This window comes from Oncorhynchus nerka, linkage group LG12 (assembly GCF_034236695.1).
Source record: "Oncorhynchus nerka isolate Pitt River linkage group LG12, Oner_Uvic_2.0, whole genome shotgun sequence".
In the NCBI taxonomy this organism is placed as follows: Eukaryota; Metazoa; Chordata; class Actinopteri; order Salmoniformes; family Salmonidae; genus Oncorhynchus; species Oncorhynchus nerka.
The window spans coordinates 54,398,365-54,420,105 of NC_088407.1; the positions used below are offsets into that span (position 1 = coordinate 54,398,365).

Below are 21,741 nucleotides of genomic sequence, written 5' to 3' on the forward strand. Positions count from 1 at the left end.
TAGTTCAGTACTACTAGACTATAAAGAAGTACTTTTGTAGAACATAGCTGAATAATATATGGTTAGTGTATTTTTTTATTTAACCTTTATTTAACCAGGTAGGCTAGTTGAGAACAAGTTCTCATTTACAACTGCGACCTGGCCAAGATAAAGCATAGCAGTTAGACACATACAACAACACAGAGTTACACATGGAATAAGCAAACATACAGTCAATAATACAGTAGAAAAAAAATAAACAAAAAGTCTATATACAGTGTGTGCAAATGAGGTAGGATAAGGGAGTTAAGACAATAAATAGGCCATAGTAGTGAAGTAATTTGCCACACCCTGACCATAGTTTGCTTTGTATGTTTCTATGTTTGGTTTGGTCAGGGTCTGATCTGAGTGGGCATTCTATGTTGGATGTCTTGTTTGTCTGTTTCTGTGTTTGGGCCTGATATGGTTCTCAATCAGAGGCAGGTGTTAGTCGTTGTCTCTGATTGGGAACCATATTTAGGTAGCCTGTTTGGTGTTGGGTTTTGTGGGTGATTGTTCCTGTCTTTGTGTTTGTTACACCAGATAGGGCTGTTTTCGTATATTGTTCTATTGTCATCTTTATTAAAGATGTATCAAAATAACCACGCTGCGTTTTGGTCCGCCTCTCCTTCAACAGAAGAAAGCCGTGACATAATTACAATATAGCAATTAAACATTGGAATGGTAGGATGTGCAGAAGATGAATGTGCAAGTAGAGATACTGGGGTGCAAAGGAGCAAGATAAATAAATCAACACAGTATGGGGATGAGGTAGTTGGATGGGCTGTTTACAGATTGGCTATGTACAGGTGCAGTGATCTGCTCTAACAGCTGGTGCTTAAAGCTAGTGAGGGAGATATGAGTCTCCAGCTTCAGTGATTTTTGCAGTTCGTTCCAGTCATTATCAGCAGAGAACTGGAAGGAAAAAGAGGCTAAAAGATTAACTGTCTTTTGGGATGACCAGTGAGATATACCTGCTGGAGCGCGTGCTACGAGTGGGTGCTGCTATGGTGACCAGTGAGCTGAGATAAGGCGGGGCTTTACCTAGCAGAGACTTGTAGATGACCTGGAGCCAGTGGGTTTGGGGACGAGAGTGAAGCAAGGGCCAGCCAACGAGAGCGTACACGTCGCAGTGGTGGGTAGTATTATGGGGATTTGGTGACAAAACAGATGGCCTTGTGATAGTGTCACGTTCTGACCGTTATTTCCTTTGTTTTGTCATTATTTAGTATGGTCAGGGCGTGAGTTGGGGTGGGCAGTCTATGTTTGTTTTTCTATGATTTGGGGATTTCTATGTTTCGGCCTAATATGGTTCTCAATCAGAGGCAGGTGTCATTAGTTGTCTCTGATTGAGAATCATACTTAGGTAGCCTGGGTTGCACTGTTTGTTGGTGGGTGATTGTCTATGTTGATTGCTTGTTTCAGCGCAGTTCGCATTAGCTTCACGGTTGTTATTTCGTTTATTGTTTTTGTATAGGGTTTCAGTGTTCAATGTTTTCTTTATTAAAATTAATGATGAACACATACCACGCCGCATTTTGGTCCTCCGATCCATCTCGCCTCTCCTCTTCAGATGAAGAGGAGGACGATTGTGACAGATAGACTGCATCCAATTTGTTGTGTAGAGTGTTGGAGGCTATTTTATAAATGACTCACCGAAGTCGAGGATCGGTAGGATAGTCAGTTTTTCGAGGGTATGTTTGGCAGCATGAGTGAAGGATGCTTTGTTGCGAAATAGGAAGCCGATTCTAGATTTAATTTTGGATTGGAGATGCTTAATGTGAGTCTGGAAGGAGAGTTTACGGTCTAACCAGACACCTAGATATGTGTAGCTATACACATATTCTAAGTCAGAACTGTTCAGAGTAGAGGTCGACCGATTATGATTTTTCAACGCCGATACCGATTATTGGAGGACCCAAAAAAGGACCCTGTGCTTGCGAAGAGCTGCTGGCAAAACGCACAAAAGTGCTGTTTGAATGAATGCTTACGAGCCTGCTGCTGCTTACCATCGCTCAGTCAGACTGCTCTATCAAATCATAGACTTAATTATAACATAACACACAGGAATACGAGCCTTTGGTCATTAATATGGTCGAATCCGTAAACTATAATTTCGAAAACAAAACGTTTATTATTTCAGTGAAATACGGAACCGTTCGGTATTTTATCTAACGGGTGGCATCCCTAAGTCTAAATATTCTTGTTACATTGTACAACCTTCAATGTTATGTCATAATTACGTAAAATTCTGGCAAGTTCGCAATGAGCCAGACTGCCCAAACTGTTGCATATACCCTGACTCTGCGTGCAATGAATGCAAGAAGTGACACAATTTCACCTGGTTAATATTGCCTGCTAACCTGGATTTCTTTTAGCTATATGCAGGTTTAAAAATATTTACTTCTGTGTATTGATTTTAAGAAAGGCATTGGTGTTTATGGTTAGGTACAGTCGTGCAACGATTGTGCTTTTTTCGCAAATGCGCTTTTGTTAAATCATCCCCCAGCGTTGCATCGATTATATGCAATGCAGGACACACTAGATAAACTAGTAATATCATCAACCATGTGTAGTTATAACTAGTGATTATGATTGATTGATTGTTTTTTATAAGATAAATTTAATGCTAGTAAGCAACTTACCTTGGCTTCTACTGCATTCGCGTAACAGGCAGGCTCCTCGTGGAGTGCAATGAGAGGCAGGTGGCTAGAGCGTTAGACTAGTTAACCGTAAGGTTGCAAGATTGAATTCCAGAGCTAACAAGGTAAAAATCTGTCGTTCTGCCCCTGAACAAGGCAGTTAACCCACCGTTCCTAGGCCGTCATTGAAAATTAGAATGTGTTCTTAACTGACTTGCCTAATTAAATAAAGGTATAAAAAATACATTTATTATTATTATATATATATTTTTTAATCGGCGCCAAAAAATACCGATTTCAGATTGTTATGAAAACTTGAAATTGGCCCTAATTAATCGGCCATTCCGATTAATCGGTCAACCTCTAGTCCAGAGTAGTGATGCTGGACGGGCGGGCAGGTGTGGGCAGTGATCGGTTGAAGAACATGCATTTAGTTTTACTTGCATTTAACAGCAGTTAGAGGCCACGGAAGGAGAGTTGTATGGCATTGAAGCTCTTCTGGAGGTTAGTTAACACAGTGTCCAACAAAGGGCCAGAAGTATACAGAATGGTGTCATCTGCGTAGAGGTGGATCAGAGAATCACCAGCAGCAAGAGCGACATCATTGATGTATACAGAGAAGAGAGTCGGCCCGAGAATTGAACCCTGTGGCACCCCCCATAGAGACTGTCAGAGGTCCGGACAACAGGCCCTCCGATTTGACACACTGAACTCTATCAGAGAAGTAGTTGGTAAACAAGGCGAGGCAATCATATGAGAAACCAAGGCTGTTGAGTCTGCCAATAAGAATGTGGTGATTGACAGAGTCGAAAGCCTTGGCCAGGTCAATGAATACGGCTGCACAGTAATGTCTCTTATCGATGGCGGTTATGATATAATTTAGGACCTTGAGCGTGGCTGAGGTGCACCCATGACCAGCTCTGAAACCAGATTGCATAGCGGAGAAGGTACGGTGAGATTCTAAACGGTCGGTAATCTGTTTGTTAGCTTGACTTTCTAAGACCTTAGAAAGGCAGGGTAGGATAGACATAGGTCTGTAACAGTTTGCAGAAATCGAGGAGGCTTAGGCGAGCTTCTGTGGGGAGTGCAGAGCTGTTGACCGGTGTAGGGGTAGCCAGGTGGAAAGCATGGCCAGCTGTAGAAAAATGCTTATTGAAATTCTCAATTATAGTGGATTTATCGGTGGTGACAGTGTTTCCTAGCCTCAGTGCAGTAGGCAGCTATTCTCCATTGACTTTACAGTGTCCCAAAATGTTTTTGAGTTAGTGCTACAGGATGCACATTTCTGCTTGAAAAAGCTAGCCTTAGCTTTCCTAACTGCCTGTGTATATTGGTTCCGAACTTCCCTGAAAAGTTGGATATAACGGGGGCTATTCGATGCCAATGCAGAACGCCACAGGATGTTTTTGTGCTGGTCAAGGGCAGTCAGGTCTGGAGAGAACCAAGGGCTATATCTGTTCCTGGTTCTACAATTTTTGAAAGGGGCATGCTTATTTATGATCGTGAGGAAGGCATTTTTAAAGAATGACCAGGCATCCTCTACTGATGGGATGAGGTCAATATCCTTCCAGGATACCCGGGCCAAGTGGATTAGAAAGGCCTGCTCGCTGAAGTGTTTTAGTGAGCGTTTGACAGTGATGAGGGGTGGTCGTTTGACCGCAGACCCATTACGGATGCAGGCAATGAGGCAGTTATCGCTGGTTGAAAACAGTAGAGGTATATTTGGAGGGCAAGTTGGTTAGGATGATATCTATGAGGGTGCCCGTGTGTACAGATTTGGGGTTGTACCTGGTGGGTTCATTGATAATTTGTGTGAGATTGAGGGCATCAAGCTTAGATTGTAGGATGGCCGGGGTGTTAAGCATGTTCCAGTTTAGGTCACCTAGCAGCACGAGCTCTGAAGATAGATGGGGGGTAATCAGTTCATGGTGTCCAGGGCACAGCTGGGGGCAGAAGGTGGTCTTTACCAAGCGGCAACGGTGAGAGACTTGTTTCTGGACTTGTTTCTAGCTAGCTGTGGTGATCCAGGTGAAAAGGTTCAGAGCTTGCAGTAGGAATCTGGGGATATGGAGAGAAAATAGGTCCGGTATGCTCTGTTTTGAATCGCGTTGTGCAAACTGGCGAGAGCTTTCCGAGCTAAAGGTTAGCTGATGACCGCTAGCAGTGGTTAGCTGACTAATAGCTAGTTAGCTGGCTAGCTTCTATTGGGGAATACCGGTTCGGAGGTGGATAAGAATACTTTAGAAGAGACAGATCCACACCACATTGGGTGAGGCGGGTTGCAGGAGAGTATTTTGAAGTTGAGGTTTAGAAAAGTATTAGAGATATGCAAAGAAAAAATATCTAAAAAGACATATACATGGGACATATACAAGACGAAGAACAAAGATGTCTGACTGCTACGCCATCTTGGAACCAGTATATGGTTAACATATGGTTAGTATATGGTTAATATGTTAGCATATGGTTAACATAACATATGGTTAGTATATGGTTAATATATGGTTAGTATATGGTTAATACTATATGGTTAGTATATGGTTCACATATGGTTAATATTTGGATAGTATATGGTTAATATATGGTTAGTACTATATGGTTAACATATGGTTAGTATATGGTTAACATATGGTTAGTATATGGTTAATACTATATGGTTAGTATGTCAGTCTTACCTCATGGTGCGGAGGTCCCAGCCTCTGATGGCTGTGTCGTTGGCTGTGGCCAGCTGGGTACAGTTGTGATGAGGACTCCACTTCCCAGAGGTGAATTTCAGTTGACCTTTACCCTCTAGGGTGGCACTGCTGGAGATCTGGAGGGGCAGGGGTTAATGATCAATACACCTGATCATACACCTGTCAATCATGGGGTATGGCGAGGGAGGCTAAGATAAGGGTAAGAGTTAATGCATTGATGGACCTGTATGGGCAGGCCTCCCCTAGTGTGAAGCTGACCTCAACCTCCCTCAGACAGCAAAGTCAATGACAGGTTCAATGACTCCTGAAGGACCTTGTTGCCATTGTGAATATCTATATACTGTTACTCATGGATCACCAGTTTGACCAGTAAGGACCCTCTGAGTCTGTACTGACATAATCAACAGAGATACAATCATTTCATACTTCTGCATCTCTAAAATCCAACCTGATAACATTACTCTCTATCTCGTCTCTCTCCACACACACACACACACACACACACACACACACACACACACACACACACACACACACACACACACACACACACACACACACACACACACACACACACACACAGTATAGTTTCATTATTTCGAGGAGAGAGGGAGAAGAAGATAAGGGAGCGTGGGAGAAGGGAAGTGAAGGAGGGGGACGAGGTAGGGTAGGGGATAGGAGAGAAAGAGAGGGCGGCTGTCTTCAAGTATAATCTCTCCTGTCTAGCGCGTGGCACATTGGCACAGCCTCATGCCCTGCCTAGCTCCCAGCTTTGTTAGCGCTAAACACATTAGCAGGCCTAATGGCAAAGCATATAAAACACAGAAGTACAGCTACCTTTAGCAATCGCTGTCCAATAAAACAACGCTATCTGCCAAACTTTCACGCATTTAGGGAGAGCGTGAATTGTGTGTGAGTGAACGGCCACGGTGGACAAGGTGTGTGAACGTACCGTGAGCCGGAGAAGATGTTCTGACTCAGTTTCAGCAGTGTTTGTAATTGATCACACACACACACACACACACACACACACACACACACACACACCTTTAATCTACCGTACACTCAGACAAATCCATGGTGCAGCTGGACGGACAGACAGACAGGCCTGTGATGAACACATCAGCCTGAGAGCCTCTGATAGAGGGAGGGGATGTGGGTAAGGAAGGAGGGAGGGGGGCTGTAAAGGGATCGAGTGGAGAAGATTAGCATTCTCAACAGCGCTGGAAGAATCTGTCTAGGCTGGCAGGCTCCCTCTCTCTATCCTAGTTCTCTCACTTCATCTCTCGCCATCTACTTCTCTCTCATTCTCTCACCCTCTCTTTTTCCTCTGACCCTGCTCTACTCTTCTCTCGCTCCATTTTTAATGGCTGCAATGCCCAGGGCAGGCTGTGTCACTCAATAGCTCCCTGCTCTGCTGCTCTGCAGCCAAGCCTGACATCAATGTCACTACACGAGGGGACGACGACACACAGAGTGCCTTCCTCTGGGGACGCCGCCACACACATAGAACAGGAGAAAATGTGTGTGTGTTCGTCTGTGTCCCTCTGTGAGTGTGCATGTCTGATTGCAATCTCTGGACAAGGCGATTCTTCACAGATTTACATTATGACACACACATCCACACGCGCACACACACCAATATCAAGTCCTTGGTTGTGTCCTGTTGGGCCTGTGGCCTGGCTGGCCCTGTGAAGATCTCTGTATGAGCACATTAATTACTAATGACTTAGCCCCATTATTCATGAAGCACCTCCCTGCTAAAGTATGCCCAGGCAGCTAGTAGCTAATGGAACATTAACTGACCAGCCTACACACTACAGAGTACACACACACACACACACACTTCATCTCCACTATAGAACTATGGACGTTTTAATTGCAGAGGCAGTAGAGTGGAGAATCAGAAGAACAAAACAGTAAATAACAAAGGAGGAGACCGGGACGCCTCCTCCTCACCTCACTGCATTAGTGGGGATGGAACAGCACTGTCAGAGGAGAGAGTTTCCACTAAACAGTATGGCCACAAACTAGTCCTGACTAGACCAACTGTGTGACAACAATTAGTATTCCGGCCATTCAACTGTGAAATGGGTAAAGTTCAACATACACGGAGTACACAAAACATGCTCTTTCCATGACATAGACTGACCAGGTGAAGCCAGGTGAAAGCTATGATCCCTCACTTGTTAAATCCACTTCAATCCGTGTAGATGAAGGGTAGGAGACGGGTCAGAGAAGGATTGAGACAAATGAGGCATGCGGTCCAAACACTTAAACAGACACACCCTATCCCCTCAGGTCTCAGATTAAGTGGACACTTCTGATGACGCATCATGACGTCTGACGAGTATACACTTGCAGGGCGAGGGAGGAAGGAATGATTTTTTAAATGGACTGCCCTTGGCTGGAAATTTGTCACTCGTTTATCCCGCGATGATTGCGCTACAGTCAATTTTGATTGCATGTCTACTTATATTAAATAGATCATTACTAATATACACCTACTGTATGATAGCTAGCAAATTAATTAGCTCACTAACGTTGGCCTGCCTAGCTGGTTTTATTTCTACAATTTCCAGAAGATAACCAAACAAAAACATATTTACGTTTTACGAGACGTGTTTGTGCCGTCATGTGCATTAGTAGCACAATTTCAAACTTATTTGCATTCGTTTTTACCTACACTAGTATGTTGACTTCTCCATTGATGTTGTTTAAGTTTTCACAGACTTTTCTTAGTTGATGTACTATCGTCGCGAATTGAATAATGGGGTGTTTCAGGCCCCGAAGTGAACATAATTGTACACTCGCAAACTCTACTAAAAATGTTGGCTGAGGGGCTTACGTTACAAACTTCCTTTGCTTGGCTAGTCATTTGGACCGCCCTCCGAGATGGTGACGGGGTTCCCCCAAGGGCAAATGGCGAGGGTGAGTGGACGAGGGTGTGTCTTTTATAAGTTTGAACCGCAGAGACATGGATTGTGTATGTGTGCCATTCAGACGCTGAATGGGCAAGGGTATGGTAGTAGGTGGGGGTGGGGGGGGGTTGTGTAGCTCAATATTAGGAAGGTGTTCCTAATGTGTGGTGTACTCAATGTATATCTAGCTTGAATGGGGGTCGTTAAAACAGCGAACGGTTTTCTTGACACAAGTTACCTATTTTAGGTGGATGACAGCAGAAGAGAATTGGGGCACCAGTGAACCAGCTCTGAAAGTCCACAAAACACCCACAGGAGCCACTGCTCTGGACACTAAAGCTAGCCCAGATACAGTGTGTTTCAGTAAGGAATCATGTGATCTTGGTGAGCCAAGCAGAGTACACCCCTAGACAGTTCTTATAACACCGTTGTTGGGAAGGGAGGGCAAGATAAGACCGGTCTGATACCGTGGTTATCAAATAATGAGCATGGGGTATGGGGAGACGTATGGTGGTGTGTGTGTGTGTCTCACCGTGGCCTGGGTAGAGCTCTCCGTCAAGTCCCAGAGCAGAGCGTGGTTATCAGCCAGAGAGATCACACGCGTCCCATCTCCCATGGGCTCCCACAGGACACTGCAGCAGAGAGAGAGTGAGACAGCGAGATGGAGAGAAAGAGAGTGAGGGGAGAGAGACTCAGTTCACAGGACACACACATCAGTGAGAGAAAAAAAAAGAAGGTAAACGCTCTTCTACACAACCACAGTACAATGCACACACACATCCAATGGCGGCAGTTTATGACCAAAGTTTATTACCATGGTATATAGTCAAATGAGCACTATGTAGTATTTAGTGCGTGTGACACATACACAGTGCATGATAAGAGCTGCCTGTGTCTGCTATAGACTGATGTCATTAGTTCTAGTGGTGATAAATGAGACTGGCCCGTCTCCTCTGAGTCATTCATCAGTGTGGAGCAACACAACATGAAGCCTCCACTGTGCTGTGTGTGGGGGAGAGATAAAGGGATGGAAGGAGGAGGAGGGACGGACAAAGTTACAGTCTTCCTCAGGATTTCATCCAACTCAGTAATTTGCATATCTTGTGAGGGGAGAGCGGGACAGGGGAAGGAGAGGAAGAAAGGGAACAGAGAAGAGGAGTTTATGGAAGTTGTAAATCCAGGGACGATGGGGGACAGTTTTTACTGCCCTCCCAAGGTGCTGGGAGTCACACACACACACACACACACACACACACACACACACACACATACACAGTGTAGGAGGCAGCACTGTCTGTCCTTCTCTTACCTGTCTCTCTCGCTCTTTCTTTCTCTTTCTCTCTCGTTGTCTGTCATTCATTTATTCCATAACAGCTCCAATCTGAAGTCAATATATTCACCACCCCCAGATGTATAAAAGTAGCCCTCCCAATAGTATTAATTAATTCATAAAAGAGAGAGAAAGAGAGAGATCCTCTTCCCCTTTATGGCAACAGCCAGCCGCTCTTATTAAAGAAAATAAGTTATGTGCATTTGACCTTGAGCTCTGCGGCGGCTTGGCATCCTGGTAGGGACTGAATATGTAAATACATGGAGGACTGCCTCGGAGGAGAGCTTTACAGGCCCATATATCTCAGACCCGCCTCTGTCCTTCTCATCAAACTGTTTCTCCGTCTGCTTTGTATTCACATGAGTTTAATTCAATAGCAACATATGCACATGCTCATGGTATTGGGGGGGGGGGGAATCAGATTGGGCTGCTTTGGGGAATAGAGACAAAACAGATAAATAGTTAAATAGTTTTTTCCCCTTCATCAATCTACACACAATACCCCATAATGACAAAGCAAAAACAGTTGGGGGGGTTCTCCCATTCTTCTCTGCAGATGCTCTCAAGCTCTGTCAGGTTAGATGGGGAGTGTAGCTGCACAACTATTTTCAGGTCACTCCAGAGATGTTCGATCGGGTTCAAGTCCGGGCTCTGGCTGGGCAACAAGGACATTCAGTGGCTTGTCCCGAAGCCACTCCTGCATTGTCTTGGCTGTGTGCTTAGGGTCATTGTCCTGTAGGAAGGTGAACCTTCGCCCCAGTCTGATGTCCTGAGCGCTCTAGAGCAGGTTTTCATCAAAGATCTCTCTGTAATTTGTTCCATCATCTTTCGGTCCTGACTATAATCCCAGTCCCTGCCCCTGAAAAATATCCCCACGGCATGATGCTGCCACCACAATACTTCACCGTAGGGATGGTGTCAGGTTTCCTCCAGACGTGACTCTTGGCATTCAGGCCAGCTCTAGGAAGAGTCTTGGTGATTACAAACTTCTTCCATTTAAGAATGGAGGCCACTAAGTTCTTGGGGACCTTCAATGCTGCATAAATGTTTGGGTAACCTTCCCCAGATCTATGCCTGGACACAATCTTGTCTCAGAGCTCTACAGACAATTCCTTTGACCTCATGGCTTGGTTTTTGCTCTGACATGCACTGTCAACTGTGGGACCTTATATAGACAGGTGTGCGCCTTTCCAAATAATTTCCAATCAATTGAATTTACCACAGGTGGACTCCAATCAAGTTGTAGAAACCTCTCAAGGATGATCAATGGAAGCAGGATGGACCTGAGCTCAATTTCGAGTCTCATAGCAAAGGCTCTGAATACTTATATAAATAAGGTATCTGATTTTTGTTTTCAATACATTTGCTAAAATTTCAAAAAATCTGTTTTCAAGGGGTCTGAATACTGTAGGTCCAAGGCAAGGCCTGGGAAAGACACAGTGGATGAGAGAGAGATAAAAAAAGATTAGTGTGAGAGAGAGATAGAAAGGAAGGGAGACGGAGATGGGAACAGAGATAGTAGAAGAGGGAGAGAGATTGAAGAGAGAAAGGAACTAAGAAGGACAAAATATGGGCAATTTAAATAGTGTGTGTGTGTGTGTGTAGAGACTGTGTGTGTGTAGGATTATTCAGCCAAGCAGAGTTTGTGTCCAATTGAAGGTGTGTTAGAATACTGATCTCCACGGCCCCTAACATTACTGACAGTATTGACTGGCTTGCATATGACTGTGTGGCTGACTGAGATCCCATTGGGCTAACATTGATTGACTAACAGTCCCTTTGAGTGCAAATCATACTCTGTGCACTGTGATCACCAGGACCCCCCCCCCCCCCAACACACATACAGGCATACACACACCCCTTTACACAAAGGCTACACACACGCTCACAGACACACACGCTTACCCCCCTCCCGTCACACCCTCCCGTGAAGAAATACAACAGTGTGCCTGTTGAGCTTCATGATTCCTCATGGTGCCCAGCCAAGCCATGATTAGTCCTAATCGCTCAATGGGAATTGATTCCTGAGCCTGGTGCTGCTCCAAATCGAAATGAGGCGCTTGGCTCCCCAAAGCATGGGGAGAGAAATGTAGCCATGCCGGAGTACTACTGTTTGTGGGTTTGCTTCTTCATTCCAGCCACGCTTCACAACACGACACTATCCCAAATGTTAGTCCGGCAAGGTTGAGGAGGGACTGAGGTACAGCCATAAAGGACGTACATACATACATACATACAGGAAGGAAGGTAATAAGTGATCTGAACCCACTCAGACTCTCATACAGCACATTAAAAACAGCTTCCTGTGCTCCTTCTGAGTCTATTTCTCCTTGAAATACACTACATTTGGCAGTATATCCTCACCGCTGAGAGCCCTGTTGATAATATACAGTATGTGCATACAGACACTCTCATGTACTCCTTCTCTCACACACTTAAACAAGCACATAGTCGCACACACACAAACACACCCTCTGCTGGTTGCTGTGCTCCTGCCAGCGTAGTCAGAGACGGCGGGGGTTGCAGCCTGAAAGAGATGGACGAGGTGGGCACCAAACCAAAGCCATCCATCTCTCAGAGCCAATACAACAAAGCGAAGGCTGCAAGACTCACAGAACACACACACAGACACACTATCATGCCCTTGAGAGTGTTGCAGCTCTGGAGGTGTCAGAATGGCAGACAGCAGAACCATCAATCTCCACCACAGAGCCCCACCTCACTCACTCAACTGAAGTCTATTGCACACACACACATGCACAAAGTCAATTGCAGCCTCTAAAATATATATTTTTCAAATACTGCTCAGGGAAGTTTTTTTAAAATGGAAATGGGGAATTTAATTTACAATGCCAAAATGCAATCTTCCTTCCAAAGGGATGAGGCAGCTACTGAAGTCTAAAAAGGGACGAGTATTGATGTTATCTTCCTGCACCATAAATGGATGATGAATGTAGTGTATACAGCTAAGTATAAGACAAAGGCCTGAGCAGTGGCTGAGCCCTGGGATATGTAGGTCACTCAACACAGTATTGTAAAGTATAGACCAGGATATACTTCAGCAGTACATGAGAAAGAGAGAGACGGGGCAAGTGACAGAGGGAGATAACAATGAGATGAAGAGGGCGAATGAGAGATAGAAAGATTTAAAGATAGAGGAAGATAAGCGGGTATAGGGGTATAAATGGTGAGAGGCAGGACCATAGATTTAGAAAGACAAAATACACAGAGATGGAGTCAAATGGAGAAGGGGAGAGAGACAGAGGGGGGGAAGGAGAGAAGATGAGATAGAGGAACAGAGAACGAGGGGAAAGAGAGGGGAAAAAGGACACAGGAGGAGAAAAGAGCAGAGAAAAGTATCGAAACAGGGGGTCGTGGAAGCCCTATAGTTTCAGGTTTGAATTGATATGACTGTGTTGTGTTGTATACAGTATTGTAGCTGTAGGCGACAGTCTGAGAGCAGCCTACCTGGAGGCGTTGCCATGGGCGCTGTTGTCAAGGTGACAGAGGAGTTCCAGGTTCTGGGGGTTGTGGGAGTTGTGGGGATCGTCTGGGGACTCGTGGCTCCCTGACTCCCACTCTGGGGGCATCCTCCATACAGCCCCACACGTCACTACGCGACTCTCACTGGCTGCAGTGGAGAGGAGACAAAGTCAGTGTTAGACACCTGAGGTGGGTGGGGACTCACTCATGATATGGATTTGAGAATGAAAACCAGAATGTACAGAGGGACCAGGTCTGTGGGACCGCATCAGGGACCAGGTTATGAAGGTTTAAAAAAAACTGCTGCAGCTAGATCCCTGTAGGTACTTTCATTCAAATACATTTCCTTAGTGTCCTGTGATATACGTAAGGAATCATCAACCTGTGCGTTCTATGGAAAATAATCCATGACGTGGAAGGTGTGTTGCACGATGCGCCAGCGGGGTGGCACTAACCTTCTACGGAGTTTCCTTATTTTCCAGAGAACACATGGAGCCCAGAGTTAATTATCACACAAGCCATGGGGTATAATTTAACGGATATACCACTAGAAATGTGCCGCTAGAAATGTGTTCAATATCCACTGAAGTAGCTAGTAAGTTTACTATATTGAACAAAAATATAAAACGCAACATGTAAAGTGTTGGTCCCATGTTTCATGAGCTGAAATAAAAGATCCCAGAAATGTTCCATATGCACATAACGCTTCATTTGTTTCCATCCCTGTTAGTCTGCAATTCTCCTTTGCCAAGATAATCCATCCACCTGACAGCTGCTTAAACAGCATGATCATTACACAGGTGCACCTTGTGCTGGGGACAACAAAAGGCCACTCTAAAATGTGCAGTTTTGTCACACAACACAATGCCACATGCTGACTGCAGGAATATCCACCAGAGCTGTTGCAAGATAATGTAATGTTAATTTTTCTACCATAAGCCTCCTCCAACTTTGTTTTAGAGAATTTGGTAGTAGGTCCAACCGGCCTCACAACTGCACACCACGTGTAACCACACCAGCCCAGGACCTCCACATCTGGCTTCTTTATCTGCAGATTGTCTGAGATCAGCTACCCGGACAGCTGATGAAACTGAGGAGTATTTAGGTCTGTAATAAAGCCCTTTTGTGGTGAAAAACAAATTCTGAATGCCTGGGCCTGACTCCCAAGTGGGTGGGCCTATGCCCTCCCAGGCCCACCCATGGCTGCACCGCTTGCCCAGTCATCTGAAATCCATAGATTAGGGCCTAATTAATTTTTTTCAATTGACTGCTTTCCTTATATGAACTGTAGCTCAGTAAAACCATTGAAATTGTTGCATGTCGCGTTTATATTTTTGTTCAGCATAGATAGCTACAATAGTTACCTTGGTAACCAACCAAACAGACTTGCTATCTTAGCCCCCCAACCATCAGTCCTTGCATGCTATTATGAAAATCGAATTCAACAACACCAGTAAAGTTTTCAATTCTCAAACAAAGAACATATAAGAATTAATTTCCTAGCCATTGAATAATACTGTGCATTACACAACGAGTGGGTCTAATCCTGAATGCTGATTGGTTAAAACTGCTTTCCAGCCAGTGTCTATTTCACAAGTTACCACTGGCTAAATCCATTGTCTCAGCCAGGCAATGTACATACTAGATCTACACTGTAAAAAGCATCTAGACATGATCACCCATTTGTTTTAGACTAACATTTAGTTTTCAATGGCGGAGATTTGTAATAACCTTGCTGTCTGTCTCTCAGACATTTTCAACATTGTTTCAATATTGCAGTTCAATATCCAGCTGTCCCATAGTAATGAATGTGTCGGGAGTCAGGACGAGACAGGCTGGCAGCTCTTCTCAGCCAGTCAAAATCATGAATTAGCATCATTTTAATGGATCTATACAAAGAAATGTGAATATAAAAAACACAGAAATACAGATAGTTTGCGGTCATTCCAGCTTCAGTTTGAAGTCATTATGTTAGCTGTGTAGTTGGCCATCTCTTCTGAACAGTGGCCTGGCAAGAGAGCAAATGTTCTATGCCATGCAAAATTGCGCATCATTAGCTCGTTATGGATGTATCCCACCCAAAATCACTAGAAAATGCAAATGAAGCTACTTTGCTGTTATTCTGGCTGCACTGTTTGCCGTGACTGTGTTTGCTTGGTAGCTAGCCGTGACTGTGTTTGCTTGGTAGCTAGCCAACTGTGGCTAAGCCAACATGGAAACGGAACATTTAGAATGAACGCGTCCATAGACTTGCAACAAAAATACTTAACAACTGGGTCGCATCTTTGGCAACCGAACCGAGAGAACGCATGACGGCCAGAATATATTGGTAACCCAGTTGTATAAAAGTGAACGCCTTCGAAGCCGGTGTTCGGAGGATATATTAGACACTGGCTTCTCGGGCAATATCACTTAAATATTGCACGCTCTAGTGTGCCCTTCAAGGAAATTAGAAACGAGCATTCAACAATGCCACGGTATAAATGCCTATCTCACTTGACTCGCTCCTGCTCTAACTACTCACTATTATTTTCAAGCTTCAAGTTTTTATGTCACGTGCACAAGTAGAGTGAAATGCATTTCTTGCAAGCTTAAAACCCAACAATGCAGTAATCAATATCAATGTAGTACTACAAATAACATAAGGTAGAACAAAAACACAAATAAAAATAAGAAATAATAACACGAGAAGTAAGTAAGCTACACAAAATACTCTGCGGGCTGTCATGTGCCTTTTACGGAGGAGTGGCTTCCGTCTGGCCACTCTACCATAAAGACCTAATTGGTGGAGCGCTGCAGAGATGGTTGTCCTTCTGGAAGGTTCTCCCATCTCCACAAACGAACTCTGGAGCTCTGTCAGTGACAGTCAGGTTCTGGGTCACCTCCCTGATCAAGGCCCTCTCCCCCGATTGCTCAGGTTGGCAGGATGGCCAGCTCTATGTAGTTCTTGGTGCTTATTTTCCACCATAATTTGCAAATAATTTCATTAAAAATCCTACAATGTGATTTTCTGGATTTGTTTCTCATTTTGTCTGTCATAGTTGAAATGTACCTATGATGAAAATTACAGGCCTCTCTCATCTTTTTAAGTGGGAGAACTTGCACAATTGGTGGCTGACTAAATACTTTTTTGCCCCACTGTATACAGTACTAGTCAAAAGTTTGGACACACCTACTCATTCAAGGGTTTTTCTTTATTTTTTAAACTATTTTCTACCTTGTAGAATTATAGTGAAGACATCAAAACTATGCAATAACACATATGGGATCATGTAGTAACCAAATCAAAATATATTTTAGATTGTTCAAATTAGCCACCCTTTGCCTTGATGACAGCTTTGCACAGTCGTTGTATTCGCCCAACCAGCTTTACCTGGAATGCTTTTCCAACAGTCTTGAAGGAGTTCCCACATATGCAGCACTCCATCACTCTCCTTCTTGGCCAAATAGCCCTTACACAACCTGGAGGTGTGTTAGGTCATTGTCCTGTTGAAAAACAAATGATAGTCCCACTAAGCCCAAACCAGATGGGATGGCGTAGCGCTGCAGATTGCTGTGGTAGCCATGCTGGTTAAGTAAGTGTGCCTTGAATTAAAAAATAAGAATCACTGACAGTGTCACCAGCAAAGCACCCCCACACCATCACACCTCCTCCTCCATGCTTCACGGTGGGAACCACACGCGGAGATCCTCCATTCACCCACTCTGCGTCTCAAATTTGGACTCATCAGACCAAAAGGACAGATTTCCACCAGTCTAATGTCCATTGCTCGTGTTTCTTGGCGCAAGAAAGTCTCTTCTTATTATTTGTGTCCTTTAGTAGTGGTTTCTTGGCAGGAAATCCACCATGAAGGCCTGATTCACGCAGTCTCCTCTGAACAGTTGATGTTGAGATGTGTCTTACCTGAACTCTGAAGCATTTATTTGGGTTGCAATTTCTGAGGCTGGTAACTCTAATGAACTTATCCTCTGCAAGAGAGGTGGGCCTTCCTTTCCTGTGGCGGTCCTCATGAGAGCCAGTTTCATAATAGCACTTTATGGTTTTTGCAACAGCACTTGAAGAAACTTGAACAATTATTTACATTTTCCGGATTGACTGACCTTCATATCTTAAAGTAATGATGGACTGTCGTTTCTCTTTGCTTATTTGAGCTGTTCTTGCCATAATACGGACTTGGTCTTTTACCAAATAGGGCTATATTCTGTATATCAACCCTACCTTGCTACAACACAAGTGATTGGCTCAAACGCATTAAGAAGGAAAGAAATTCCACAAATTGACTTCAAACAAGGCACACCTTTTAGTCAAAATGCATTCCAGGTGACTACCTCATGAAGCTGGTTGAGAGAATGCCAAGTGTGCAAAGCTGTCATCACGATAAAGGGTGGCTACTTTGAAGAATGTCAAATAAATCTCGATTTGTTGCTACATGATTCCACGTGTTATTTCATAGTTCGATATCTTCACTATCATACTACAAAAAATAGTAGAAATAAAGAAAAACCTTGGAATGTAGGTAGGTGTGAATGTAGTAGGTGTGTTCAAACTTTTGACTGGTACTGTATATATTTGCGCCCATCTCATTGAACTAATCCATTGCGGAGGCCTAGTCTAAAAACCAATGTATGCTTGATTCAAAAATGTGGTAGGAGGCCTCATATGGAGGGTGTGAAGCAATTGCGGAGAATCCAGAGGAATGCAGAGGCCAAATCGAGCATATCCATGCCCCTCCCGAATTGGTTGACGGTAGGTGGGGGCGGTCCATAAACACAAACTCAAAATCACTTTCTTGACAACAGCTCTGCACTGCTCCGCGAAGCGCAATAAGTAGGAAGGCCCTGCCTTCTGCTGGGGCCATATCACCGTAAATGCTGTACGGCCAATGCACACGTCAGATTGACCATGCGCCCAGATGCACTTCTCACTCCAGAATGCGCTCTCTCCCGCAAATTTGTGCACATTCATTGTTTCATAACTTAATTGTGTGATTTTTGGGGGGTTTGATTGTGAGTGTATATCAATTCCCTAATACATATATCACCAGTAGTACATGACCGTTAACTCCTATACATTGTTTTATCTACAATGTTTGTTACTTTGGTTACGGTAATTTATTTTAATGCATTCAATATTACTATTCCAGTCTTCCTGTTCTCATTGTCGGAGTGGACACATTGTTTGCAGAGCGCACAACCTATTCTAAACTTTTGGTTTATTTAATTCCATTTACGAGTTCTGCCAACTTAGTTATTGTATTTTGTTTGGAGCGCTCCTGTCAATGTTGAGTAAGGACGCGCACGCATAGAAGTAGGCCTGCGCGTAAATGTAGGCGTATAAATGTGCCTATTTGGGGATCTGATAGTCTTTGTGATTGCCTTAACCGACCACCACTAATGACGTGTTGAGCTTCTCAAAGTAATGTTTTCTTCACCTCAAAACAGCAAGCAAACAGTCTGTTTGTACGTCCATTGAGAATTATAATAGTTTACAATAGTGCCGAAACGCTTCGGATTTTTAAAATGATGTTTCTATTGAACATTCCATACAAATAAAGGCATTTTAATTAATTATATGAACAGTGCCTTGGTCCTCCTTTCTTTTTGGATGTCCAATTCACCCCTTTTACCAAAGAGCACCTTCTGGCTACCAAATTGTACTATTGTGTACCGTAGTAGCGCTTCTCTTCCTCCTATTTCTACTAGTTCCTCTCCCTTTCGATAACCACAGCGTGTAAGGGAAAAATGTTATGCTCTGATCCAGTGGAAACTTCATAAAGTAGGCTTCTTATCAGTGCTCGACATGGACTGAAATGGGTTCCGGTACTAATTTTGGGTGCTGGCAGGTACGGTTTAAACCCGCTAAACACCAGTCTCAACGTCAACAGCGAAAAGGCGACTCCGGGATGCTGGCCTTCTAGGCAGAGTTCCCCTGTCCAGTGTCAGTGTTATTTTGCCCATCTTAATCTTTTCTTTTTATTGGCCAGTCTGAGATATGGCTTTTTCTTTGCAACTCTGCCTAGAATGCCAGCATCCCAGAGTCGCCTCTTCACTATTGACGACGAGACTGGTATTTTGCAGCACCCGATGTCACAGGAAGGCCAAAAAGATCAAGGACAAAAACTACCCCAGCCACTGCCTGTTCACCCGCTATCATCCAGAAGGTGAGGTCAGTACAGGTGCATCAAAGCTGGGACCGAGAGACTGAAAAACAGCTTCTATCTCAAGGCCATCAGACTGTTAAACAGTACAGACTCAAATCTCTTACCACTTATTAAATTTAATATGAGGATTTAATAAAGGTATCACTAATCACTTTAAATAACGCCACTTTAATAATGTCTACATATCCTACATTACTAATCTCATATGTATATACTGTATTCTATACCATCTACTACTGCATCTTGCCTATGCCGCACAGCCATTGCTCATCCATCTATGTATATGTACATATTATTATTCATCCCTTTACATGTGTGTATAAGGTAGTTGTTGTGAATTTGTTAGATTACTTTGTTAGATATTACTGTACTGTCGGAACTAGAAGCACAAGCATTTCGCTACACTCGCATTAACATCTGCTAACCATGGGCTCGTAAGTAAGCATTTCACGGTAAAGTGAAATTAAATTGGATTTGAGTTTGTCTCCCAGTGTCTGCTGGAAAGCAGATAACCAGGTTTTCCTTTAGGAATTTCCCTGTGCTTAGCTCTACTGACAAACATACCCATAACATGATGCAGCCACTACAATGCTCGAAAAGGAGGATCTGAGGGCCCATGACAATTATTTTCAGCCTCCTTAGGGGGAAGAGGCATTGTCGTGCCCTCTTCACGACTGTGTTGATGCGTTTGTTCGGTCACAGACTAAAAAAAATCTTGGCCGACCAAAAGTCTGTTCTTTCTGCCAATCGACTACTGAACATTTTTAAATGTGTATTTTTCCCATATATAGACACCCTATGTGTTTAAATAAAATCAACTATGTGCAGTATTGTTTTGGTGCCTTATTGCAAACAGGATGCATGTTTTGGAATTATTTACTTATAATTCAATGGCTATGAAATTAATTCTTACATGTTCTATGCTTGAGCTGCTTTTGAAAGCAAAAGTTGAATTGAAAGCATTATCGGCAATAGCAAGCTGATGGTTTGGTTAGTTAACTGTGAGCTAAACTAGCAAGTCTGTTTGTTTGTTTATCAAGTAAACTTGCTAGCTAACTCCCGAGTGGCGCCGTGGTCTAAGCAGAGATCCTGGTTCGAGTCTGGGTTGTGTTTCGGAGTACGCACGGCTCTCGACCTTCGCCTCTCCCGAGTCCGTACGGGAGTTGCAGCGATGGGACAATTGGATACCACGAAATTGGGGAGAAAAAGGGCAAAAAAAATATAGAATAATAAAATTGCTAGCTACTTTTTAATTTTACCTTTATTTAACCAGGTAGACTAGTTGAGAACACGTTCTCATTTACAACTGCGACCTGGCCATGATAAAGCAAAGCAGTGTGACACAGACAACAACACAGAGTTACACATGGAGTAACATAGAATAAACAATAAACAAGCCAATAACACAATAAACAAGTCAATGACACAGTAGAAAAAAGAAAGTCTATATACAGTGTTTGCAAAAGGCATGAGGAGGTAGGCAATACATAGGCCATAGTAGCGTAGAATTGCAATTTTAGCAGATTAACACTGGAGTGATAAATGAGCAGATGATGTGCAAGTAGAGATACTGGTGTGCAAAAGAGCAGAAAAGTAAATAAAAACAGTACGGGGAGGAGGTAGGTAGATTGGGTGGGCTATTTACAGATGGACTATATACAGCTGCAGCGATCGGTTAGCTGCTCACCAAGGCTATTGAGCCTGCCGATAAGAATACGGTGATTGACAGAGTCGAAAGCCTTGGCCAGGTCTATGAAGACGGCTGCACAGTACCTTCTTTTATCGATGGTGGTTATGATATTGTTTAGTACCTTAAGGGTGGCTGAGGTGCATCCGTGACCGGCTCGGAAACTGGATTGCACAGCGGAGAAGGTACGGTGGGATTAGAAATAGGGAGGCAGGGCAGGATAGATATAGGACTATAGCAGTTTGGGTCTAGAGTGTCACCCCCTTTGAAGAGGGAGATGACTGCAGCAGCTTTCCAATCTTTAGGGATCTCGGACGATACGAAAGAGGTTGAACAAATCAAATCAAATTTTATTTGTCACATACACATGGTTAGCAGATGTTAATGCGAGTGTAGCGAAATGCTTGTGCTTCTAGTTCCGACAATGCAGTAATAATCAACAAGTAATCTAACTAACAATTCCAAAACTACTGTCTTATACACAGTGTAAGGGGATAAAGAATATGAACATAAAGATATATGAATGAGTGATGGTACAGAGCAGCATAGGCAAGATACAGTAGATGGTATCGAGTACAGTATATACATATGATATGAGTATGTAAACAAAGTGGCATAGTTAAAGTGGCTAGTGATACATGTATTACATAAGGATGCAGTCGATGATAGAGTACAGTATATACGTATGCATATGAGATTAATAATGTAGGGTAACATTATATAAGGTAGCATTGTTTAAAGTGGCTAGTGATATATTTTACATCATTTCCCATCAATTCCCATTATTAAAGTGGCTGGAGTTG

General features: G+C 43.5%; 1 protein-coding gene across 2 annotated transcripts in view; it reads right to left on the bottom strand.

Moving 5' to 3' along the window:
• The window catches only part of LOC115138373 (EARP-interacting protein homolog), a 75,177-nt gene that overhangs the window by 34,857 nt on the left and 18,579 nt on the right, over positions 1 to 21,741 (bottom strand). For both annotated transcript variants that reach the window (XM_029675166.2, XM_065025651.1), the window contains 3 exons: positions 13,076 to 13,238; positions 8,810 to 8,909; positions 5,336 to 5,472 (listed from right to left, as the gene is read on the bottom strand). In XM_029675166.2, coding sequence (XP_029531026.1) covers positions 5,336 to 5,472; positions 8,810 to 8,909; positions 13,076 to 13,238 — 400 coding nt within the window. The remainder of the gene's footprint in view (positions 1 to 5,335; positions 5,473 to 8,809; positions 8,910 to 13,075; positions 13,239 to 21,741) is intronic.